Genomic DNA, 21,043 nt, shown 5'->3' on the forward strand with positions numbered 1-21,043 from the left:
CACCCCTCCACCCCCCTCTCCCTCTCTCTCACCCCTCCATCCCCTCCTCCTCTCCCTCTCCCCTCCATCCCCTCTCCCTCTCCCCTCCATCCCCTCCTCCTCTCTCTCACTCCTCCATCCCCTCCTCCTCTCTCTCCCCCCTCCATCCCCTCCTCCTCTCTCTCCCCCCTCCATCCCCTCCTCCTCTCTCTCCCCCCTCCATCCCCTCCTCCTCTCTCTCCCCTCTCCATCTCTCTCACCCCTCATCCCCCTCTCCCTCTCCCCTCCATCCCCCTACTCCTCTCTCTCTTTTCTTTCTTTTCTGATATAGGTGGTTTTTTCTTCGCCAAGCCAATGAGGGAAAACAAGTATGTGACGATGATGGACCCGTTCCAGATAAAGTATGGCAACGTCCTGAGCAGCCTGCTCATCTTCCCAGCGCTCATTGCAGACGTCCTGTGGGTCGCTAGGACGCTGGTCAGCCTAGGTAACCAACTGATTCAATGTTTTATTGTGGCCCTAGAATGACCAACTGATACAATGTTTGAATGTTGCCTAGGTAACCAACTGATACAATGTTTGAATGTTGCCTAGGTAACCAACTGATACAATGTTTTTATGTTGCCTACGTAACCAACTGGTTCTGCAGTACAGTATGTTCTCCAACCCTCGACACGCACGCACGCACGCACACACACACACACCCACACCCACACCCACACACCCACACCCACACCCACACCCACACCCACACCCACACCCACACCCACACACACAACATCTCTGAAGGGGCTAAAGAAAATATAATATAATAGATACTCCTCGACATCAGAGGTCAAACATTCAAATATATGTGGTGAAGTTCAAGTCAAAGGTCAAGAGTAGAGGTCAAAAGGTCACAGGCAGGCTGAAAAACCTAGTAGTCAGCGATGTGGCGATCTGACACTTTTCTGTTTAAGGACGTAGGTGCGTCTTGGCCAGGCGGGCGGGTCCGAGCTGGGCTGACCCTGGCCCTGATTGGAGAGAGGTAGACCTGGATTTACTCATGTTTAATCTACTTATTGATAATTTTCTCTATTTAAATATTTATTTGTGCATTATTATTATTATTATTTGATATTCTTTAGTTCCTTAGTTCTGAATAGTTATGATGTAACCTGATGATGATGATGATGATGATGATGATGATGATGATGATGATGATGATGATGAATCTTCGAGTGAGAGAAGGACCTCAGAGACTCAGTAGGCGTCTTCCGATATGAGCCGTTTTGCTTTCTTCGGTTTAAAAAAATATACATTTTGACAGGCCTGTTGCTTGACCATTGCTCTTTGGTTGCTTCAAGGTTTGAAACAGACCCTGCCCTGCTTAGGTCGAGGCTAGAACCCATTGTTGACCTAAACTGAAAAAATGCTATGATTATATGGACATCAATGGACAGACAGCATAGACAGTTGAAGTCAGAAGTTTACATACACTTAGGTTGGAGTCATTAAACCTAGTTTAAAACCACTCCACAAATTTCTTGTTAACAAACTATAGTTTTGGCAAGTCGGTTAGGACATCTACGTTGTGCATGACACAAGTAATTTTTCCAACAATTGTTTACAGACAGATTATTTCACTTATAATTCACTGTATCATAATTCCAGTGGGTCAGAAGTTTACATACACTAAGTTGACTGTGCCTTTAAACAGCTTGAGAAATTCCAGAAAATGATGTCATGGATTTAGAAGCTTCTGATAGGCTAATTGACATCATTTGAGTATATTGGAGGTGTACCTGTGGATGTATTTCAAGGCCTTCCTTCAAACTCAGTGCTTCTTTGCTTGACATCATGGGAAAATCAAAAGAAATCAGCCAAGACCTCCACAAGTCTGGTTCATCCTTGGGAGCAATTTCCAAACGCCTGAAGGTACCACGTTCATCTGTACAAACAATAGTACACAAGTATAAACACCATGGGACCACGCAGCCGTCATACCGCTCAGGAAGGAGGCGCGTTCTGTCTCCTAGAGATGAACGTACTTTGGTGCGAAAAATGCAAATCAATCCCAGAACAACAGCAAAGGACCTTGTGAAGATGCTGGAAGAAACGGGTACAAAAGTATTTATATCCACAGTAAAACGAGTCCTATATCGACATAACCTGAAAGGCCGCTCAGCAAGGAAGAAGCCACTTCTCCAAAACCACCATAAAAAAGCCAGACTATGGTTTGCAACTGCACATGGGGACAAAGATTGTACTTTTTGGAGAAATGTCCTCTGGTCTGATGAAACTTTGGGATGGCCATAATGGAAAAAGGGGGAGGCTTGCAAGCTGAAGAACACCATCCCAACCGTGAAGCACGGGGGTGGCAGTATCATGTTGTAGGGGTGCTTTGCTGCAGGAGCGACTGGTGCACTTCACAAAAAAGATGGCATCATGAGGCAGGAAAATTATGTGGATATATTGAAGCAACATCTCAAGACATCAGTCAGGAAGTTAAAGCTTGGTTGCAAATAGGTCTTCCAAATGGACAATGACCCCAAGCATACTTCCAAAGTTGTGGCAAAATGGCTTAAGGACAACAAAGTCAAGGTATTGGAGTGGCCATCACAAAGCCCTGAGCAAGGAGGCCTACAAACCTGACTCAGTTACACCAGCTCTGTCAGGGGGAATGGGCCAAAATTCACCCAACTTATTGTGGGAAGCTTGTGGAAGGCTACCCGAAAAGTTTGACCCAAGTTAAACAATTTAAAGGCAATGCTACTAAATACTAATTGAGTGTATGTAAACTTCTGACCCACTGGGAATTTGATGAAAGAAATAAAAGCTGAAATAAATAATTCTCTCTACTATTATTCTGACATTTCACATTCTTAAAATAAAGTGGTGATCCTAACTGACCTAAGACAGGGCATTTTTAACTAGGATTAAATGTCAGGAATTGTGAAAAACTGAGTATAAATGTATTTGGCTAAGGTGTATGTAAACTTCCGACTTCAACTGTATGTATATAAAAAGGTTACATTTATAATATGTACTGTTAATCGTATATAGCAATAGAAAAAAATTATACTGTACTTGACCCGGCTCACCACTGTTTCTAGGATATTACTTTAGTATTTGCAGTACATTTATGCGGTACACAAAGTAGCCATAAGTTATAACCAGCATTTAGTTTCCAGAAGGAGAAGCAGAGTGGTTCAGCTATACAGCAGTAGGTGATCAGCTAATCACTGATAACGGTCTGTGAACATTCTATTGTTGATGATGCTCAGTGTTCTGAGTGTTCCTTGGCTCAGTGTTCTGAGTGTTCCTTGGCTCAGTGTTCTGAGTGTTCCTTGGCTCAGTGTTCCGTTGCCTTCCCTGTGTGCTGCAGGTGGCACTATGAGTGTGATTCTGGACCTGCCCTATGTCTACTCCATCTGTATCAGCTCTGTGGTGGCCATCATCTACACTCTACTGGGAGGACTCTACTCTGTAGCCTACACCGACGTCATCCAGCTCATCCTCATCTTCCTCAGTCTGGTGAGTGACATTTTGAATCCAATCCTGCCCAACTTTATTTAAAGAATATTTCAGCTTGATGATCAGTCATAGCCCTTCAAATCGAATCCAACTTTATTTGAAAGGAAATGCCAATATCCGTAAAGGCCCAGTGCATTCAAATCGAGATGTTCTTGTGTTTTATATATATATTTCCACACTAGGTTGGAATAATACTGTGAAAATGTGAAAATTATGATATTGCCATTTTAGTGTAAGAGCCGCCTGAAATTTCTGCTAGTTGTTCTAGGATGGAGTTTTGGCCTGGCCTGGTGACATCACCAAGCAGTAAATGAGTTAATAGACCAATAAGAAAGAGTTCCAAACCTCTCGGCCAATAACAGACCACTCACAGACAGTCCTACATAAGTTCTTTGTAAATTGCTCTTTGTTAAGAAGTTATTTTTGTTTCTTGTTTGACCTTTTTAATTGAAAACAATTACAGTAAAGTACTTAATTATTTGATATTGAGATAAAAAAAGAAACAGCCTCATTGGACCTTTAACAATGTGTATTTGTCAGCTTTCTACAGTAGGTTGGAGGACATGTATTTTGGGGAGTGCAGTGAAAACAGTGAGAGCTACTTAACTTGAAATGTTCTGGAAGTAAAATACTCACTGATCCTCATGTTGTTGTTGTTGTCACAGTGGATCTGTTATGATGACCAACCCTAACTCCTCCCCCTCTCCTCCCTTCACCTTCCTTCCCCCCTCCCCTTGCTTCACCTCTCCCCCTCCCCTTGCTTCACCTCTCCCCCTCCCCTTGCTTCACCTCTCCCCCTCCCCTTGCTTCACCTCTCCCCCTCCCCTTGCTTCCCCTCCCCTCTCCCCTCTCCCCCCTCCCCTCTCCCCTCTCCCCCCTCCCCCCTCCCCTCGCTTCCCCTCTCCCCCCTCCCCTCGCTTCCCCTCACCTCTCACCTCTCCCCCCTCACCTCTCCCCTCTCCCCCCCTCATCTCTCCTCTCACAGTGGATCTGTGTGCCATTTATGATGACCAACCCAAACTCCATGGACATCACTCTGACCGCATTCAACGAGACGTTCCAGGCCCCCTGGGTCGGCAAGCTGGAGCTGAGAGACGCGGGGAAGTGGATTGACGACTTCATGGTTCTGGTGAGTGACCGGAAACACACAGACGCACGCACAGATGTAGGTACACACACACACAAGTATCATAGGTACACACACTAACTTGCGGCTGACATCGATGTTGATGATGACACTGCTCCCAATTGTGGTTATTGATGAGGTTGCGTTTGTGCCATTGCATGTGGCTGTGCAGGCCAATGCGAGACCCACATGGTTTGCCACATGAAGGGCAGGTGAATTCTCCACCAGAGAGCTGCACCATGGTTTCGCCGTGCACGCCATTCCATCCTCCTCTCTGGGAGTCTTTGGCTCCGTCTTTGTGCCTTTTCACTGCTGCACATGGTCTGTTTTTATCCTCTCTGTACTCAGAGAAGATCTCTGTCTTTGTGCCTTTTCACTGCTGCACAGGGTCTGTTTTTATCCTCTCTGTACTCAGAGAAGATCTCTGTCTTTCTGCTGTACTTCAAATCATGTTGCCACCTTACGGATGTCCTTGACTGTCCTTAATAACTCTACAAATAATCATGTATGTGTTTAATGTAGATTATCACATCAGATGTGTTTTCAAATCGATGTAAAGAAATACCATTGGAGTAACAATCAAGTGTCATAAATGAAACCAATCAAATTGTTTCGATTGTGACCATTTTAGTTTTGATCATTTAAATTTATTTTGGACTTTAAATGAATCCCCATAGCTAAGATATGACTAGCAGCTATATTTTGGACTGATATACACCCCCCCAAAAACATATTTTTAGTCCCAAAACCATTTAGAAATATATATTTTCAGTATTGATACTTCTTAAAAATACAGAAGATTTATTAACTTGTTCACAAATTTTCTTTGAAATGTTGGCAGACTCACCATGTGGCCGTGATGCAGAGGAATGCATTTCCTGATTACAATTGTAGGGGTGTGGCTTATTAAGGCACATTCATTCTATAGTCTTTTAATGTGTCGGTAGTGTCATCAAAACTGGGAACAACATTCAGATCAGCATGTTTCCATTTCATAATAGAACAACTCAGGATGATCTATTGAAGTCCCAGTGTTGAAGAATTACAAAATCATTATTTGTTTTATTGTCAAACAATAATTTTAGGAGCCATGGTGGGAGACCGCCACCTCCCAATATAAATAGGTACAGTAAATAAACAATGGTGTTGTACTATATTAATTCACCGATGTGTCTGTTATTGCTTTGGAATGGACTAGAATATGTCATGATGTAAAGAAATGTCCTAAATGTTTTTTTATTTTTGTAAATAGTTGTATTTTGTTTACTGGGGACAGCAATTTGAACCACTTCTGTAGAATAACACATATATTTGTGAAGCATTTTAAAACTGATGTTTCTCAGCCTCATTCTCCTGATAAGTGTTGATTGTTCCATAGAATTAGAACGAATAGAATAGAACAGTTTACCTGTCAAATTCCCATGGTCAGAGCTTCCAAGCCCATTCTACTCATTCTAGTTCTACGGGGTTGTTGTCTCCCTTTGGGGTCTTAGACTTCTGGCCTATCAGCTGTTCTCCTGGTGTCCCACCTCATTAAAAGTATATATTCACTATATTCTCTAAATGACAAAACAGACACCTTGATGAATGCGTAGGCCCAATACACATTGGTGTAATTTAATAATGACCTAGCCCGTTCATTAAAGGCTTTTTAAAATGTCAAACCCACACGAGTGGCTGGACGTGGATTTGTTTATGCCACTTAGCACCTGTTAGTGATGAGATGTTGTGTTCTCAGGCTCTGGGAGGCCTGGCCTATCAGGCCTTCTACCAGAGGATCCTATCAGCGTCGTCCTACACCCAGGCTCAGGTCACCTGCTTCGCCTCCTCAGCTTTCTGCCTGGTGCTGGGCATCCCGTCTGTCTTGGTGGGGGCTGTCGCTGCATCCACAGGTCTCACACTCACTCTCTCACACTCTCTCACTCACACACACACACACACACACACACACACACACACACACACACACACACACGCACACGCACACGCACACGCACACACCTACCTTAGTGAGGGTCTGTGACAGAACAGTATAACTCCACAGGAAGTGTATGTTTTTATGCAACAAGCACAAAATGGCCACCCAGTTGTTGCACTAGAAATGGGTCAGTGAGGGTTTGTGAACCTACAATAAAAAGGTGTGTGTTCTTTCACAAACTGGACCAATGACTAATGTTTATTTATGTGTTGTGTTGTTCAGACTGGAACCTGACTAGCTATGGTTCTCCGACCCCATACGAGCGCGGCCAGGCCGGATCCATCCTCCCCATCGCCCTGCAGTACCTCACCCCCTCCTACGTCTCCATCATCGGCATTGGGGCCGTCGCTGCCGCCGTGATGTCATCCATGGACTCCGCTCTCCTCAGCTCCGCCTCCATGTTCTCCTCCAACATCTACAAGAATATCATCAGGAATCAGGTCGGAGAACATTACGAAACGTCACTTCGTTGTTGTTTCAACGTTGTTTCAATGTAACTTCAACGTCACAAAACTCACCAGTGGACTTTTTTTAATGACGTTATTGTGACGTTATTGTGACGTTAGAAAGTCCTCCTAAAGGCTCTTAAAACGTCACAAACACCAACAAGTCGTCACGAAACGTCACAGAACCACCGAAACGTCCCCAAATGACCAAACTCAGTCAAACATCAACACCACTAGCATACATTGAGACAGAAAACAGACGTTTATCAATCCAGACTGTTGGCAAAACAACCGCAATCCTGTTATAGCAAGCACTTCTATTTTGACACACTCACATGTATGAAAACACACACACACACACACACACACACACACACACACACACACACACACACACACACACACACACACACACACACACACACACACACACACACACACACACACACACACACACACACACACACACGTCTCCATTTGGCCCTCATGCTGTTCTAGGAGACAGAGGATACATTTTTGGGGGGAGGGTTTTGAATTCAAATGTATCTTGGGAAAGATGTTTTTCGTTCCTGTTTTTCTCTGTTGGGGGTCTGAAAACGAGGGCTTTTGATTGGTTAAGAGCATTATGTATAGACAACCTTGTGTTGTGTGGGCAGCTGCATGATATTTACAGCCAATCACTATATTACACATTATACACACACACGCCAACTGCCAGCTTATCTAACCACTATATTACACATTATACACACACACACACACACGCCTACTGCCAGCTTATCTAACCACTATATTACACATTATACACACACGCCTACTGCCAGCTTATCTAACCACTATATTACACATTATACACACACACACACACGCCTACTGCCAGCTTATCTAACCACTATATTACACATTATACACACATGCCTACTGCCGGCTTATCTAACCACTATATTACACATTATACACACACGCCTACTGCCGGCTTATCTAACCACTATATTACACATTATACACACACACCTACTGCCAGCTTATCTAACCACTATATTACACATTATACACACATGCCTACTGCCGGCTTATCTAACCACTATATTACACATTATACACACACGCCTACTGCCAGCTTATCTAACCACTATATTACACATTATACACACATGCCTACTGCCAGCTTATCTAACCACTATATTACACATTATACACACACGCCTACTGCCAGCTTATCTAACCACTATATTACACATTATACACACACGCCTACTGCCAGATTATCTAACCACTATATTATACATTATACACACACGCCTACTGCCAGCTTATCTAACCACTATATTATACATTATACACACACGCCTACTGCCAGCTTATCTAACCACTATATTACACATTATACACACACGCCTACTGCCAGCTTATCTAACCACTATATTACACATTACACACACACGCCTACTGCCAGCTTATCTAACCACTATATTACACATTACACACACACGCCTACTGCCAGCTTATCTAACCACTATATTACACATTACACACACACGCCTACTGCCAGCTTATCTAACCAGCTTATGTAAGCCGGCATATTACACATTATACACACATGCCTACTGCCAGCTTCGAGAAGTAATGGGACCTATTCAAAGACTGACTGACTGACTGACTGACTGACTGACTGACTGACTGACTGACTGATTGACTGACTGTGTGTCTGTGTGTCTGTCTGTCTGTCTGTGTCTCACTGTGTATTCACTGTGTGTTTTGTTGTTGTTCAACACTTTGGTCTTGAACGCTAATTTAATTGTTTCCATTCAGTCCGACCGTGGAATGTTACCCATAATGCACTGTACGATATAGGGCAGTGTTTAAAGAGGAACAACTGTAGCTACATTATTCAATGCTGTTAGTGAGGCTCAGTTTAGGTTCAGCTCGTATGAAATACAACGTCACCAGATTGATAAAAGGTCAAAAGAACAGCTAGTAAGAAATAGTGTCACCACTGGATTGATATAATGTTATGTCAGGACATTTTCAGTTATCGGGCCGTTTTCAGTTATCGGGCCGTTTTCAGTTATCGGGACGTTTTCAGTTATAGGGGCGTTTTCAGTTATCGGGCCGTTTTCAGTTATCAGTTATCGGGACGTTTTCAGTTATCGGGGTGTTTTCAGTTATCGGGGTGTTTTCAGTTATCGGGGCGTTTTCAGTTATCGGGGCGTTTTCAGTTATCGGGACGTTTTCAGTTATCGGGACGTTTTCAGTTATCGGGGCGTTTTCAGTTATCGGGGCGTTTTCAGTTATCGGGGCGTTTTCAGTTATCGGGGCGTTTTCAGTTATCGGGGCGTTTTCAGTTATCGGGTCGTTTTCAGTTATCGGGTCGTTTTCAGTTATCGGGTCGTTTTCAGTTATCGGGACGTTTTCAGTTATCGGGTCGTTTTCAGTTATCGGGACGTTATCAGGACGTTATCAGGACGTTTTCAGGACGTTATCAAACAAAGCCCCTTTGGGTCACTCCTTACAGTGGCTACAGTCAGTGGTGGAAAAAGTACCCATCTGTCATACTTGAGTAAAAGTAAAGATACCTTAATAGAAAATGACTCAAGTGAAAGTGAAAGTCACCCAGTAAAAGAATACTTGAGTTAAAGTCTAAAAGTATTTGGTTTTAAATATACTTAAGTGTCAAAAAGTAAATGTAATTGCTAAAATATAGGCTAGGGGGTGCTGTTGTCACTATTTATGGAAATCGTGTAATTTTTGAAACGGCTTCCTACAAAATTCTTGATCGTACAATATGCATATTATTATTATTATTGGATAGAAAACAGTCTATAGTTTCTATAGCCGTTGAAATTTTGTCTCTAAGTGGAACAGAACTCATTCTACAGCAATTTCCCTGACATGGAGTCAGATTTCACACATTTTGGCCCCTGTTCTGGAGTCAGTTTTAAGGCCACTGTTATTCCTATGAGTATACGGACACTGCTTACGTCTTCCCCTGGATGCCTTTACGTGATGACGCTTTGAATGGTATCGATTGCCCAATCACAGCCACTATAAATGAAAAAATCCTGTAGGTAGGAACTCTTTTCTAGGTGCGTCAGGCGCGCGGAGGACACCGACCTACTGTTTTTCCAAGCATTAGTGTAGCCAGTTATATTTCTCCGGTCATATTTTTACTCGTTATAGGAGTTAAAAACATCATAAGGTAGTTAATTTAAAGCGTTTTATAGCAATTTATATCCGTTTAGTGCGATTTTGGGACATTTATTTCTGAGCCACTGTGAATCTCTGGGCACCGTTCCAGTTCATGCCGAACGCAATGTGCATTTCTGCATGGCAAGAGGACAGCTTTCGACCAAAAGACGATTAGACCCAAGAAAGGATTCTTTGACCAAGATTCTGATGGAAGAACAGCTCAAAGTAGGAACAATTTATTATGATAAATCGTGTTTCTGTCGAAAAATGTTAGTGGCTTAGGACGCCATCTTTTTTGACGTAGCTTCGCTTGGCGCAAACTGTATTGAAAAGTAAGGATAATTTAAAAAATGTAATTCCGCGATTGTATTAAGAATTAAATTGTCTATCAATCGCTGTCCACCCTATATTTTTTAGTCACGTTTATGAGTATTTATGTATACGACTAGATCACTGTCTAATATGGCGCACGACATTTTCTGACCAGCTGGGCTACTTTTCTCATTGTCTAACCATGATTTTGGTGGCTAAATATGCACATTTTCGAACAAACTGTATATGTATGTTGTAATGTGATGTTACAGGAGTGTCATCTGAAGAATTCTGAGAAGGTTAGTGAAAAAATTAATATATTTTGGCGATGTTTACGTTATCGCTCTCTTTGGCTAGAATCAATGCTGGGGTAATGTTTGCACATGTGCTATGCTAATATAACGATTTATTGTGTTTTCGCTGTAAGACACTTAGAAAATCTGAAATATTGTCTGTATTCACAGGATCTGTGTCTTTCGATTAGTGTATGCTGTGTATTTTTACAAAATGTTTGATGATTAGTAGTTAGGTAAACACGTTGCTCATTGTAATTATTCTAGTCCATTTGTGACGGTGGGTGCAATTGTAAACTATGACATCTACCTGAAATATGCACATTTTTCTAACAAAACCTATCCTATACCATAAATATGTTATCAGACTGTCATCTGAGGAGGTTTTTTCTTGGTTAGTGGCTATCAATTTCTTAGTTTAGCCGAATTGGTGATAGCTACTGGTGTTGGTGGACAAAGAAAAGATGGTGGATTATGCTAATGTGTTTAGCTAATAGATTTACATCTTTACATATTGTGTCTTCCCTGTAAAACATTTTAAAAATCGGACATGTTGGCTGGATTCACAAGATCTGTGTCTTTCATTAGCTGTATTGGACTTTAATGTGTGAAAGTTAAATATTTAAAAAATATATTTTTTTTGAATTTCGCGGCTCTGCCTTTTCAGTGGGGGTGGGGGGGGGGGTGCCGCTAGCGGCACCCCAGTCCTAGACAGGTTTTAAGTGTCAAAAGTAAACGGTAAAGTATACATCTTCAAGTTCCGTATATTAAGCAAACCAGACGGCCAGGGGCTCCAACACTCAGACATCATTTACAAATGAAGCATGTGCGTTTAGTGAGTCGGCCAGATCAGAGGCAGTAGGGACGACCAGGGGTGTTCTCTTGATAAGTGTGTTTAGTGAGTCGGCCAGATCAGAGGCAGTAGGGACGACCAGGGGTGTTCTCTTGATAAGTGTGTTTAGTGAGTCCGCCAGATCAGAGGCAGTAGGGACGACCAGGGGTGTTCTCTTGATAAGTGTGTTTAGTGAGTCCGCCAGATCAGAGGCAGTAGGGATGACCAGGGGTGTTCTCTTGATAAGTGTGTTTAGTGAGTCGGCCAGATCAGAGGCAGTAGGGACGACCAGGGATGTTCTCTTGATAAGTGTGTTTAGTGAGTCCTCCAGATCAGAGGCAGTAGGGACGACCAGGGATGTTCTCTTGATAAGTGTGTGAATTAGAAAAAGATTCTGTCCTGCTAGCCATTCAAAATGTAACGAGTACTTTAGAGTGTCAGGGAAAATGTAAGAAGTAAAAAGTACAACATTTTCTTTAGGAATGTAGTGAAGTAAAGTACAGTTATAAAAAGTAAAATACAGTTACCCCAAAAAACTACTTAAGTAGTACTTTCAAGTATATTTACACCACTGGCTACAAATATATATATATATATATATATACACTGCTCAAAGAAATAAAGGGAACACTTAAACAACACAATGTAACTCCAAGTCAATCACACTTCTGTGAAATCAAACTGTCCACTTAGGAAGCAACACTGATTGACAATAAATTTCACATGCTGTTGTGCAAATGGAATAGACAAAAGGTGGAAATTATAGGCAATTAGCAAGACACCCCCAAAAAAGGAGTGATTCTGCAGGTGGTGACCACAGACCACTTCTCAGTTCCTATGCTTCCTGGCTGATATTTTGGTCACTTTTGAATGCTGGCGGTGCTCTCACTCTAGTGGTAGCATGAGACGGAGTCTACAACCCACACAAGTGGCTCAGGTAGTGCAGTTCATCCAGGATGGCACATCAATGCGAGCTGTGGCAAAAAGGTTTGCTGTGTCTGTCAGCGTAGTGTCCAGAGCATGGAGGCGCTACCAGGAGACAGGCCAGTACATCAGGAGACGTGGAGGAGGCCGTAGGAGGGCAACAACCCAGCAGCAGGACCGCTACCTCCGCCTTTGTGCAAGGAGGTGCACTGCCAGAGCCCTGCAAAATTACCTCCAGCAGGCCACAAATGTGCATGTGTCAGCATATGGTCTCACAAGGGGTCTGAGGATCTCATCTTGGTACCTATTGGCAGTCAGGCTACCTCTGGCGAGCACATGGAGGGCTGTGCGGCCCCACAAAGAAATGCCACCCCACACCATGACTGACCCATCGCCAAACCGGTCATGCTGGAGGATGTTGCAGGCAGCAAAACGTTCTCCACGGCGTCTCCAGACTCTGTCACGTCTGTCACATGTGCTCATGTGCTCAGTGTGAACCTGCTTTCATCTGTGAAGAGCACAGGGCGCCAGTGGCGAATTTGCCAATCTTGGTGTTCTCTGGCAAATGCCAAACGTCCTGCACGGTGTTGGGCTGTAAGCACAACCCCCACCTGTGGACGTCGGGCCCTCATACCACCCTCATGGAGTCTGTTTCTGACCGTTTGAGCAGACACATGCACATTTGTGGCCTGCTGGAGGTCATTTTGCAGGGCTCTGGCAGTGCACCTCCTTGCACAAAGGCGGAGGTAGCGGTCCTGCTGCTGGGTTGTTGCCCTCCTACGGCCTCCTCCACGTCTCCTGATGTACTGGCCTGTCTCCTGGTAGCGCCTCCATGCTCTGGACACTACGCTGACAGACACAGCAAACCTTTTTGCCACAGCTCGCATTGATGTGCCATCCTGGATGAACTGCACTACCTGAGCCACTTGTGTGGGTTGTAGACTCCGTCTCATGCTACCACTAGAGTGAAAGCACCGCCAGCATTCAAAAGTGACCAAAACATCAGCCAGGAAGCATAGGAACTGAGAAGTGGTCTGTGGTCACCACCTGCAGAATCACTCCTTTTTTGGGGGTGTCTTGCTAATTGCCTATAATTTCCACCTTTTGTCTATTCCATTTGCACAACAACATGTGAAATTTATTGTCAATCAGTGTTGCTTCCTAAGTGGACAGTTTGATTTCACAGAAGTGTGATTGACTTGGAGTTACATTGTGTTGTTTAAGTGTTCCCTTTATTTTTTTGAGCAGTGTATATATATAACAAAATACTAAGTGTATAGTCCTTCTGATGTTCTCTTTAGAGTTCCTGTCCTTGAACTCTGAAGAGAACAACCGAATATGTAACATTGTATTCTCTCTATAGTCTGCCAGGTAAACATGTGAATCAGCTGTATTGTCACAACTTTGCTGACCTCAACAGTAGTTGTTCTGGGTAAAATCACTGGAGAAGCCAATCCAGAAAAAAAACTGTGATATAAGGCCGAGACAATAAGACACAGCGGCAGAATAAATTCAACCACACCTTTGTTTCATCACAAAACCAGAGAGCAACATCTGTCCGGTGAAGTCCACAAAACATATTACATGTAACAAACAGTTACATGACCTACAGCATGGTCAAGCAAGGTCATGTTTCTGACATCTTCTGACTACTAACCAACTATTGATTTAGAACCACAGAGTTACAGCAAGTCACAAAGACAACAGGAGCTGCCTCCACTATTCCAGCACCATTTCAACTTCAACATTTCAACATCATCAAATCACCTCTGCTTAGTCTAATACAGTGACAACTAAAAGAGACCAAAAACTATTTAGTCCAATCAACGTAAGCTAAATATGATGTGGCTGTCCATCACAGGTGGTTTGTGGCACCTTCATTGGGGAGGATGTGCTTGTGGTAATGGCTGGAGCAGAATCAGTGGAATGGTATCAAATACATGGTTTCCATGGTTTCCAGGTGCTTGATGCCGTTCCATTCGCTCTGTTCCAGACATTATTATGAGCCGTCCTCCCCTCAGCAGCCTCCACTGCTGTCCAATGGTACTGATTTATGTGTGCGCTCAAGTAAAAAAAACATGTTGACACCCAAACTTGTAGAGAAATGTCATCCTCCTCTTCACCTCTCACCCTCTTTCATCAACAACACAATCACTGTACTTGTACACAGCCAATCTGTAAATAGCACACCCGACTACCTCATCCCCATATTATTACGTACACTCTTGCACCCCAGTATCTCTACTTGCACATCATCATCTATCACTCCAGTATTAAGGCTAAATTGTCATTAGTATCGCATCTAGGGCCTATTTATTGCCTACCTCCCTACTCTTCTACATTTGCACACACTGTACATAGATTTTTCTATTTTTCATTTATTTTGTGTTATTGACTTTACGTTTGTTTATGTGTAACTCTGTGTTGTTGTTTTTGTCACACTGCTTTGCTTTATCTTGGCCAGGTCACAGTTGTAAATGAGAACTTGTTCTTAACTGGCCTACCTGGTTAAACAAAGGTGAAATAGAAATGTAAAAAAACAATGGGATGCAACAATTCAAGTTCTGTCAATGACATCTGGCTTCTGATGTGATGTGATTGGTCAAAGCCAACTCCAAACTGGCTTCCCTTTAGACTTTTTTTTGGAGAGCCAGGACCATTCACAGCTGAGCTCATTCAATTTAACTCAACGCTGATTGGCTATTATTTTTATCAAGGGAGAGCAAATGTTCGCTGGCTTCCCTTGCATTCAATGCTACGGGCGTAAACAACATCCTCCTCTTTCTGACCAGACAGCATCGTCCTCTTTCTGACCAGACAGCATCGTCCTCTTTCTGACCAGACAGCATCGTCCTCTTTCTGACCAGACAGCATCCTCCTCTTTCTGACCAGACAGCATCCTCCTCTTTCTGACCAGACAGCATCCTCCTCTTTCTGACCAGACAGCATCGTCCTCTTTCTGACCAGACAGCATCGTCCTCTTTCTGACCAGACAGCATCGTCCTCTTTCTGACCAGACAGCATCGTCCTCTTTCTGACCAGACAGCATCGTCCTCTTTCTGACCAGACAGCATCGTCCTCTTTCTGACCAGACAGCATCCTCCTCTTTCTGACCAGACAGCATCCTCCTCTTTCTGACCAGACAGCATCCTCCTCTTTCTGACCAGACAGCATCCTCCTCTTTCTGACCAGACAGCATCGTCCTCTTTCTGACCAGACAGCATCGTCCTCTTTCTGACCAGACTGCATCGTCCTCTTTCTGACCAGACAGCATCGTCCTCTTTCTGACCAGACAGCATCGTCCTCTTTCTGACCAGACAGCATCCTCCTCTTTCTGACCAGACAGCATCATACTCTTTCTGACCAGACAGCATCCTCCTCTTTCTGACCAGACAGCATCCTCCTCTTTCTGACCAGACAGCATCGTACTCTTTCTGACCAGACAGCATCATCCTCTTTCTGACCAGACAGCATCATCCTCTTTCTGACCAGAGGGCATCAGATGGATGGGTTACACATACAGGGGCGTGGTTTCCTTCACTTGGATGCTTTCTCCAGTGAGATACATTTCCTTAAATTCAGAAGAGGCTGAATGTATGGAACACAGAGAGACGAAAGTTACATTATATTATATGTTTTTTTTTTCTTGGTCATTTTTTGGGTGAAAGCCTGGCTTGGCATCCATGAATACACACCACTGGACATGAATATTATCAGTCACTCGGATCCCCCCACCATATATGGACTATAAAAAGGCTCACACGCGCATGTTTGCATACACGAAGGATCTTACAAACTTCTTATTTAACCTCTAGGCAGAGAGAGGCAGTGGGTGATAGTCATTTATTGTGTTTCTCCTAACCACTGTGCCTCCATCTTGGATCTGTCTTGATCTGTGCTGACCACTGTGCCTCCATCTTGTGTCTCTCTCTCCTCCAGGCCTCAGACAGGGAGATGCAGTGGGTGATCCGTACCTCGGTGGTGGTGTGTGGCCTGGCGGGGACGGCCCTGACCTTCCTGGATAACAGTGTTCTGGTTTTCTGGCTGGTGGGCGTTGACATGTCCTACACCATCATGTTCCCACAGCTTGTCTGTGTCCTCTTCTTCAAGGTAGGGGTGGATGAGTGGGTGAGCAGCACAGGAGGCTGCTGAGGGGAGGACGGCTCATAATAATGGCCGAATCGGAGCAAACGGAATGGCATCAAACACCTGGAAACCATGGAAACCATGTGTTAGATACCGTTCCACCTATTCCGCTCCAGCCATTATCACCAGCACGTCCTCCCCAATTATAGTGCCACCAGCCTCCTGTGGTGGACGTGTGTAGAGATTATTTGTGAATTCTGCATGTCACGATATCCATCTACAGTATCTATTCATCTATCTAGTGATTCGTTCATTCGTTCTGCTAGGTGTCCAACGGTTACGGTGCCAGTGTGGGGTATGTCCTAGCGTTGGTCCTCCGTATCCTGAGTGGGGAACCCCTCATCAACCTTCCCCCTGTCATCCACTTCCCTGGGTTCAGGAAGGACGCGGAGGGCGTGATGACCCAGTTCTTCCCGTTCCGTACCACCATCATGCTGACGTCTCTCTGCTCCATCCTCATCACCTCCTGCGTCACCTCCGTCATCTTTAACAAGGGGCTGCTGTCGGAGAGGCGGGACGTGTTTCAGATCAAGAGGTCGCAGGCCAAAGTGACGGCGCTGACCAAGCTTAAGAAAGAGGAGAGTAAAAAGGACTACGTGAAGGCCAAGGAGGCGGTGGTGAACAAACAGCTTCTGGACACCAGCTGCTGAACAGGGGAGAACGATGGAAACTGAGGACGGCCATATTGAGGCAAAGGGTTTCGTTGGTCGGGCGGACATTTTGTGTTTCTGCTGAGGACTCGGAAGGATTTGGAGACGGGAGGATGGTCGAAAACACGCAACAACAACAAAAAAACAACACCCATTAAGACATGTGGTCATAAAACATTGTGTTGCTGGTAAAAATGACCAGACACTCGGCAGTTTCCAGTGACCCGGGTTAATGACCAGACACTCGGCAGTTTCCAGTGACCCGGGTTAATTAGACAAAAGCAACGTCGCAAAGAAAAACGGCAGTTCTAGGAGAAACATTCTAATGAACGACAACAATCCTTTTCCACAGAGGTGGAGTTTTATTTTGTCTGACTTTCTTTATTGAGACAAATGATCCAAACTGTGTTTTTCTAATAAACGATGATTGCCGAATACTTTTGAAGGTACGCGGGGCACGTGATGTCATCACATCACTATAAAGCAGTTTATACCCCACAGTTCATTCTAAATGCCGACTGCTTGCTAAATCTATTTCTAAACTATAAAAGAAAATAATGTTTCTTTGCAGGACAAGGATTGTCTTGACTTTCAAGAAAGCCTGAATTGCTTTGCTTTGCTTTGCTGATTGGCTGGATGCAAGTTTCACCATCTTAGCCCCTACACCATAGACGTCAAACTCATTCCACAGAGGGCAGAGTGTCTGCAGGTTTTCGCTCCTTGTACTTGATTGATGAATTAAGGTCACTAATTAGTAAGGAATTCCCCTCACCTGGTTTTCGAGGGCTTAATTGAAAGGAAAAACCTAAAACCAGCAGACAACTAGGCCCTTCATGGAATGAGTTTGACACCCCTCTCCTAGACACTCCTATGGATCTCATATAACACAGGTGTCAAACTCATTCCACGGGGGGCCGAGTGTCTGCGGGTTTTCGCTCCTCCCTTGTACTTGATTGATGAATTAACATCACTAATTAGTTAGGAACTCCCCACACCTGGTTGTCTAGGGCTTTATTGAAAGGAAAAACCAAAAACCTGCAGACACTAGGCCCTCCGTGGAATGAGTTTGACACCCCTGTCATATAAGAGTCACGGTAACGCTTTCATCTTGCCTTTTTACGATTGGCTGGGTGGAACTGTTGCCCTATTGCTTCCACCAATCAGATCCTCTCAGATCTACAGTAGTGGCCAGGAGGGAGGGGCTACAGTGCCTGATTTGGAATTCAGAATGTTTGAGTGACAGTTGTAGAAGGGGTCTATTATATAGTTCCCTTGATTTCATTGGAAATACATTTTTCACTTTACCTGACGTTGACTGTATCACGAAGCGACACCATACGGGTGTGTATACTGTATATAGTACCAGTCAGACGTTTTGGACACACCTCCTCATTCAAGGGTTTTTCCTTTATTTGTACTAATTTCTACATTGTAGAATAATAGTGAAGACGTCAACACTATGGAATAACACATATGGGATCATATATATTCTTCAAAGTAGCCACCCTTTGCCTTGATGACAGCTTTGCACACTCTAGGCATTCTCTCAACCAGCTTCATGAGGTAGTCACCTGGAATGCATTTCAATTAACAGGTGTGCCTTGAGGCAGTCTATGCTATTAACAAGGATCCAGTTTCCGATTAACCTAGCCTTAAGATGCTTTTTTTTGGGACACCGGCTCCTGGACCCAAAGGGCTCTGGTCTAAAGAAGTACACTACATAGTGTATAGGATGCCTTTTGGGACGCAACCAGTAAGAACAGACATGCAGTAGCTAGTTATTGAATGTGTTTAGTTTCCCTGCGACATGAACAGAACTGATACAGCACTGAGGACCCTGCGGACGGACGGACAACCAGGCCTCTTTTTATACGTGTGAATTGTGATTTGTAATATACTCTTGTACTGTATAGTCTTTGCTTTAGATATTATGAAGTATATATTATTTACTGCTTTATCAAAGAGCAACATGTAGCCAAAGAGTTGGAAAGAACTGTTCTGTTGCAAAACGTTTCTTAAAATGGAAGCAAATGAAACGGGGAGGGACTTATAACTGAATTTGTCCAATATAAACTATTTTTAGTTTCAACACATTCAGTTTGCAACAGAATCGGTGGAATAAAAACACCTCCGATTGTGAACTAGAATGTGTGAAAGGTGTTAGGTTTATGTTGTACCTCCAGGGTCGTGTTCACTAGGCACCAAACGGACTGAAACAGGGAAGGACTACCTGGACTTGTCCAATAAGAAACCCTCATTTTTCATTGTGTGTTGCAAAACCCAATCCATTTCGTGTCCTAATGAATACCACCCAGTTATGTAGTTGAATGTAGAAACAGCGGTTGTATTCTGTGCAGCAGTATGGATGCTTTAATCAGTGGGGGAAGACTGGAGAGCTGTAGATAGAGATGTAACTATGCAACTTGAGATGTGATTGAGAATCATCCCCATTTCCAGCTTGAGCTACTCAGAACAGACTTTTCCTCACAGGAACATACAATGAACAAAAATATAAACGCAACATGTAAAGTGTTGGTCCCGTGTTTCATGAGCTGAAATAAAAATTAAATCCCAGAAATGTTCCATACATACAATAAGCTTACCTTAAATTGTGCACAAATTTGTTTATATCCCTGTTAGTGAGCATTTTGCCTTTGCTAAAATAATAAAGCCACCTGACAGGTGTGGCATATCAAGAAGCTGATTAAACAGAATACTCATTACACAGCTGCACCTTGTTCTGGGGACAATAAAAGGCCACTAAATGTACAGTTTTGTCACAACACAATGCCACAGATGTCTCAAGGGAGCGTGCAATTGGCATGCTGACTGCAGGGATGCCCACCAGAGCTGTTGCCCGTGAATCATGCTGACTGCAGGGATGCCCACCAGAGCTGTTGCCCGTGAATTACATTTTTCTATAAGCTGCCACCGCCATTTTAGAGAATTTGGAAGTGCGTTCAACCTGCCTCAACCACAGAACACATGTAACCATGCCAGCTCAGGACCTCCACACTCAGCCTCTTCACCTCTGGGATCATCCGATTGGTGCTGAGGAGAATTTGGCTGTAATTAAGCCCTTGTGGGTAAAAACTCAATTTGATTGGCTGCCCTCCCAGGCCCACCTATTGCTGCACCCCTGCCATTATGTGAAATCCATAGATTAGGGCCTGAAGAATTTCAATTGGATGATTTCCTAATATGAACTGTAACAGTCTTTGCATTTGAGTTGATATTTTTGTTCAGTATAAAGTGAGATTCTGGAACATTTCCAGCTATTAGATTTCTAGGTTCTAATCTAGCGCACCAAAGAGGGCAACATCACATTTTGGAAACCTGAATTCTGCATTCACACAGGCTGGATAAATAAAAACATTGTAAGAACAATTATTAGCAAGAGACCTGATTAGTAAATAGACCAATTGGTGGTGGGGGGTCCGAAACAGCCTAGTAGACATGCCTTAAAATGAACACAAGCTCAGTCAAGATTAATTGAACAAATGTCAGCAACACATTGATTAGTCTACATGGCTTTTATTAAATCAGTGACTCAGGCAGCCATGAGGATCCATTCCAGAATGGAGAGTTCAGGTTTGAGAGACAGTCCCTCTGGGATGTAGCTTGTGAGTGAGGAATGACGACAGCAGCCATT

At 43.7% G+C, this 21,043-nt stretch overlaps 1 protein-coding gene across 1 annotated transcript; it reads left to right on the plus strand.

Annotated features, from left to right (window-relative positions):
* Positions 1 to 310: 310 nt before the first annotated feature.
* LOC120037346 (high affinity choline transporter 1-like) lies at positions 311 to 17,391 on the plus strand (the record flags this gene model as incomplete). Its single annotated transcript, XM_038983500.1, has 7 exons — positions 311 to 466; positions 3,347 to 3,495; positions 4,481 to 4,624; positions 6,360 to 6,513; positions 6,822 to 7,039; positions 16,535 to 16,723; positions 17,008 to 17,391. Coding segments are annotated over 7 exons (1,394 nt in total), but the record flags the coding sequence as incomplete, so codon positions are not given.
* Between the last annotated feature and the right edge of the window lie 3,652 nt (positions 17,392 to 21,043).

Source organism: Salvelinus namaycush, unplaced genomic scaffold, assembly GCF_016432855.1.
Source record: "Salvelinus namaycush isolate Seneca unplaced genomic scaffold, SaNama_1.0 Scaffold171, whole genome shotgun sequence".
In the NCBI taxonomy this organism is placed as follows: Eukaryota; Metazoa; Chordata; class Actinopteri; order Salmoniformes; family Salmonidae; genus Salvelinus; species Salvelinus namaycush.